Below are 5,726 nucleotides of genomic sequence, written 5' to 3'. Positions count from 1 at the left end.
TTTTTTTTTTTTTTTTTTTTTTTTTTTTTTTTTTTGGTAGAGATGGGTTCTTACTATGTTGCCCAGGCTGGTCATGAACTCCTGGCCTCAAGAAATCCCTCCGTTCAGACCTCCCAAAGTGCAGGGATTATGGGCATGAACTATTGTGCCCAGCCTATGTTATATGTATTGAAACATCACTATGCACCCCATAAATATGTACAGTTTTATGTCAATTTGAAAATTACAAAAAAACCTGCTACCAACATAATTAATGCTTTTGAACTGAGTAAATAAGTAAAAATATTAAATGCATATATTAAGCATTTTCTAAAATCAACATGCTATTAGAAAAAGTATGAGCTTGGGCGTGGTGGCTTACGCCTATAATCCCAGTACTCTGGAAAGCTGAAGTGAGAGCCCATGGGTTCAAGACCAGCCTAGGCAACTTGGCAGGACCTCATCTCTACAATAAATCAAAAAATCAAGCCGGGCTCGGTGGCTCAGCCTGTAATCCCGTGCCTTTGGGAGACTGAGGTGAGTGGATTGCCTGAGCCCGCGGGTTCGAGACCCGCCTGGGCAGCGGGACCTCATCTCTACAATAAATAAAAAAATCAGCCAGGCGTGATAGCGCATGCCTGTAATTCCGGCTACTCAGAAGGCTGAGGCGGAAGGATCGCCGGAGTCCAGCAGGTAGAGGCTGCGGTGGCTGGGAGCGGCCACTGCACTCCAGTCTGGACGACAGAGTGAGACTCCAACTCGAAAAAAAAAAAAAACCAAAAAATCAGCCAGGAGTGGTGATGCATGCCTGTAGTTCCAGTTACTTGGAAGGTTGAGGCAGAAGGATCACCTGAGCCCAGCAGGTCAAGGCTGTGGTGGCTGTGAATGTGCCACTGCACTCCAGCCTGGGTGACAGGGTGAGACTCCAACTCAAAACAAAAACAAAAAATAAAAAAAAATACATGTTATTTTACATATCCTCAATAGCATCCACTCTTGATTGGTTTTAAGTTGAATGACTGCTACAAACAGATTAAATAATTAAGAACCCTTTTTGGTGAATAAGGTAGGTAATTACATTGGGTTAACACAAATTACAGCAAGTTATTTCTCTGACCTTCAGTTTCCTCGTGTGAGGCAAGAAGAGGTAGAAAATACATTTTAGAGCCAGGCTTGGTGGCTCACGCCTATAATCCCAGCACTTTAGGAGGCTGAGGTGAGAGGATAACCTGAGCCCGTGGGTTCTAAATCAGCCGGGGCAAGTTGATGAGACCTCATCTCTACAATAAATAAAAAAATTAGCCAGGCATGGGGCGCGTGCCTGTAGTTCCAGCTACTTGGACGGCTGAAGCACAAGGATCATCTGAGCCCAGCTGGTCCAGGCTGTGGTGGCTGTGAGCATGCCACTGCACTCCAGCCTGGGTGACAGAGTGAGACTCCTACTCAAAAAACAAACAAACAAACAAACAAAAAAACCACTTCCATCATTTTATCCACAGAAAGCAACTGCCACAGTATGACATAATAATAAGCAAGCAGTAAACGTTAGCTACTATTACTAGTTATCAGTGGTTCTATTGCAAAACAATAACTGAATCTAGCAAAGTTAAAAACTCAGCATTTATTCTTTTGATTTACAAAATTAGTTTTTTTAATTGAATATACTGAGTATAATCATTAAGATTAGAAAGACATGGTAGTACTGGTATAATCGCTTAAATTATTGTACAGCTTTGTAAGGGATCTTTAACATATACAGTGCTTACTGAAATTTATTCTAGATCTGATGGTAAGACCAGAAAAATTCAGAGACTATGGACTTGAGCAATTTAGTGAAAGCTAGGTTGTAAAGGTCCTCTTCATTCCTAAGTTATTCTAAAATGTCTCAGCTACATACAGCCTCACTTCTTCCTACTTTTCCTTGGAAAGTATTATCCTCATTCATGCTTACTAGTTATATATAAGTATATTTTTGTTGTTGCTTTGCTTTGTATTCAAGTCATAGCAGAAGTGTAAACCATTATCTAGCATCCAGGAGCAGGATATCTCTAATGTGAGTTTTGGAAGGCTGTGCGGCACAGTGGGACGAGCATATATTTAGAATTGGACCTGCTGGGCGCGACGGCTCATGCCTATAATCCCAGCACTTTGGGAGGCTGAGGTGAGAGGACTGCCTGAGCCCACGGGTTCAAGACCAGCCCAGGCAACTTGGTGAGACCTCATCTCTATAATAAATCAAAAAATTAGCTGGGCATGGTAGTGCATGCCTATAATTCCAGTTACTTGTAAGGTTAAGGAGGAAGGATCGCCTGAGTCCAGCAGGTTGAGGCTACAGTGGCCATGAGCAGGCCACTGCACTCCAGCCTGGGTGACAGAGTGAGACTTGACTCAAAAAAAGAAGAAGGAAAAAAAAAAAGAATTGGACGGACTTGCGCAGGAATCAGGACTCTACCATATATCTGCAATGTGACCCTCAGCAAGTTACTTTTCTGAATCTCAGTTTCTTTATCTGTATATAATGGGGACAGTAACAGCTACCTAATAGTTTCTGAGAAAATTCCATGAAAAAATATATATGGGTGTAGTGGCTCATGCCTGTAATCCCAGTACTTTGAGAGGCAGAGGCGAGAAGATTGCCTGAGCCCACAGGTTTCAGACCAGACTGGAAAACATGGAGAGAGTCGTCTCTACAATAATTCAAAAAATTAGCCAGGTGTGGTTACTTGGAAGCTACTTGGAAGGCTAAAACGAAGGATCACCTGAGCCTAGCAGGTCAAGGCTGCAGTGGCCATGAGCATGCCACTGCACTCCAGCCTGGACAATAGAGTGAGATTCTGACTCAAAAAAAAAAAAAAAAAAACTTAAATAGAAGTGACAAAAATACATAAGTATTTAACCAAAACTTCACAGTTAAGAAAGACTTTCCCAATTTATTTTCAGAATTTGGTTATAAAAACAGAAGTACTAAATTAGCTGTGATTTCCCATTTCAAAGGTCAGAAGCAGAAACTAGTTTTTCCATAATAATACTGATTCGCCCACTGTCAAATGAAGATATAAGGTACTTTATACTGGCAGACTTCTAAATGGATATTTTGTAAGTTACAGAAGTTATTTCTGTCGTGACTTCTCAAAACAAAACAAAAAAAGAGGTGTGCCCAGATTAGAAAAGAAAAATGTTTATTCTAAATTATACAATAAGAGGCAGGATAAGTAAAAATAAATGATTTCCTTTCCTGGAATCAGGCTTATCTGGTCTTTTCTGTTATTTCTAAGAAAATAAACAGCCACAGTAGCACTTCAAAATCCAATCCCAATTAACAGCACATAATTTTTGTTTCCTCTGTTTATTTTATTTTTTACCGTGAAAAGCCATGGTCTGAAGCAGTCGATCAGCCACCTCCTGTGGGAATACTCCAGGTTCCTGCAGACACAATGTTCCATCTTGTCTTGCTGAACAGAACTTCTCAAGGTGAGTAGTCAGGAAATTCAAGCAGATATCAAGTAAGGAATAGGGAGATGCCTCCTCCTTGGAGCCCAAATAAAGAAAAAAAAGGGAATACAAAAGTCAACATGTTAGCTTCCAAAAAGCAGAGAGCAAAACATTCATTTACTCATTCAACAAAGTACTCATCTAGTGACTATCATGAGCCAGATATTGTATTAGGCAGCGGGAATGCAATGGGTGAGTCATGTTCTCAAGAAGCAAGAGAAAGAAACACTAAAATAAACATTTATATAGAGTCTCTGAAGTACTACAATAGAAGACATATTGGGTACTACGACACACATAGCAGGGGTTTCTGATCAGTCAGAGATGGTCAGGGGAAGACTTTAGGCATAGCAAGTTACCTTCCTAAATTACTACCCTTGACCCTATTCTGCTCAAATTTTCAATAAACTCCTATGGACCTGAAGACAAAAGATAAAATTCTTAAATCATTAGACTGATATCTGAGTCCTTCCAAGATCTAGCCCCAATTTACTTTTCAACTTATCTCCCACTAAATTTCCATTCTAACCTCATGGTTTAAATATGATAAATTTACTTGAATAAAAGTATTTGGGGCCAGGCTTGGTGGCTCAGTCTGCAATCGCAGCACTTTGGGAGGCTGAGGCGAAAGGACTACCTGCGCCTGCAGGTTCAAGACCAGCCTGGGCAACTTGGTGAGACTTCGTCTCCACAATAAATCAAAAATTAGCTGGGTGTGGTAGCACGCGCCTGTAGTTCTGGCTACTTGGAAGGCTGAGATGGAAAGGTCACCAGAGCCCAGCAGATTGACACTGGGGTGGGCCATCAGTGTGCCACTGGACTCCAGTCTGGGCAAAGAAGTGAGACTCCAACTCAAAAAAAAAAAAAAAAAAAAAAAGCCGGGCTTTGGTGGCTCAGCCTGTAATCCTGTGCCTTTGGGAGGCTGAGGTGAGTAGATTGCCTGAGCCCGCGGGTTCGAGACCCACCTGGGCAGCAAGACCTCATCTCTACAATAAATCAAAAATTCAGCCGGGCGTGGTAGTACATGCTTGTAATTCCGACTACTTGGAAGGCTGAGGCGGAAGGATCGCCAGAGCCCAGCAGGTCAAGGCTGCGGTGGCTGGAAGCGGCCACTGCACTCCAGTCTGGGCGACAGAGTGAGATTCCAACTCAAAAAAAAAAAAAAAAAAGAATTTGGTATATGTGTTATATCCTCGAGAAGAAAAAGTTTAACCCAGTTATTCCACTCTGAGGAATAAAGAAATAATCAAGTTAGCACAAAGTTTAAGTGTATGAGCTTTGATTACAGACATAAACATGCTAAATGTCCTCAACGTTAACAAATTTAAAATATGTTTAATCATCCATTAGTTACTTTCTATATGACTGTGCTAGTGTTTTACAAGAATTAGCCATTATTTCATTTATTCCTCACCCCATTTTACAAAGTAGTCAAGCATTATCTTCATTTTTACATAATTGAAAACAGGCTTAGAGGAGTAATAGGGGCCAGGCAGTGGCTCACGCCTATAAACCCAGCACTTTGGGAGGCGGAGGCGAGAGAACTGCCTGAACTCAAAACGTTTGAGGGAAACGTTTAACTAGCTGGCTCTAAACTTCCTCTCTAACCTCATTTTCCACCATTCTTCTATATCCTCAAATAAGCTACCTGCCAGATACACTAAACTAAGTCTTCCTTAAAGCAACCTCCATAAGCACTGAACAGGCACTTCACACCTCTGAGCCTTTGTTTAGGCTAGTCCTTTCATGGCAAAAATCTCATTCATTCTTCAAAATTCAGTCAAAGCTCACTACTTCTGTGATGACTTTCCTAACTCCTTTTTTTTTTTTTAATGAATCAAGAAAGGTAGATTTATTAAAGGAAAGATACATTGTGAAAGGCAAAACGGGTAGGACAACAGCAAGAGTATTTGCTGTCTGCTGCCGACGACTTTTCTAACTTCTTTTTTTTTTTGAGTTGGAGTCTCACTCTGTCACCCAGACTGGAGTGCAGTGGCCGCTCCCGGCCACTGCAGCCTCAACCTGCTGGGCTCCGGCGATCCTTCTGCCTCAGTATTCCAAGTAGCTGGAACTACAGGCGCGCGCTACCACGCCCAGTTAATTTTTTATTTATTGTAGAGACAAGGTCTCACCAAGTTGTCCGGGCTGGTCTCGAACCCGCAGGCTCAGGCAATCCACTCACCTTGGCCTCCCAAAGTGCTGGGATTACAGGCTGAGCCACTGAGCCTGGCCTTTCCTAACTTCCAAGTCAGAAT

At 41.8% G+C, this 5,726-nt stretch overlaps 1 protein-coding gene across 1 annotated transcript in view; it reads right to left on the bottom strand.

The window, feature by feature from the left end:
- ZYG11B (zyg-11 family member B, cell cycle regulator) overlaps positions 1 to 3,512 on the bottom strand; it is a 65,034-nt gene extending 61,522 nt beyond the window's left edge. The window contains exon 1 of the mRNA XM_008067559.2: positions 3,342 to 3,512. Within this exon, the coding sequence (XP_008065750.1) occupies positions 3,342 to 3,354 (13 nt within the window). The 5' untranslated portion in view covers positions 3,355 to 3,512. The remainder of the gene's footprint in view (positions 1 to 3,341) is intronic.
- Positions 3,513 to 5,726: the final 2,214 nt, after the last annotated feature.

The sequence above is a fragment of the Carlito syrichta genome, unplaced genomic scaffold (genome assembly GCF_000164805.1).
Source record: "Carlito syrichta isolate Samal-C Ts95f unplaced genomic scaffold, Tarsius_syrichta-2.0.1 Scaffold309703, whole genome shotgun sequence".
Taxonomy (NCBI): domain Eukaryota; kingdom Metazoa; phylum Chordata; class Mammalia; order Primates; family Tarsiidae; genus Carlito; species Carlito syrichta.
The sequence above is the reverse complement of the archived record's forward strand: the minus strand, read 5'-3'. Positions and strand labels throughout refer to the sequence as shown.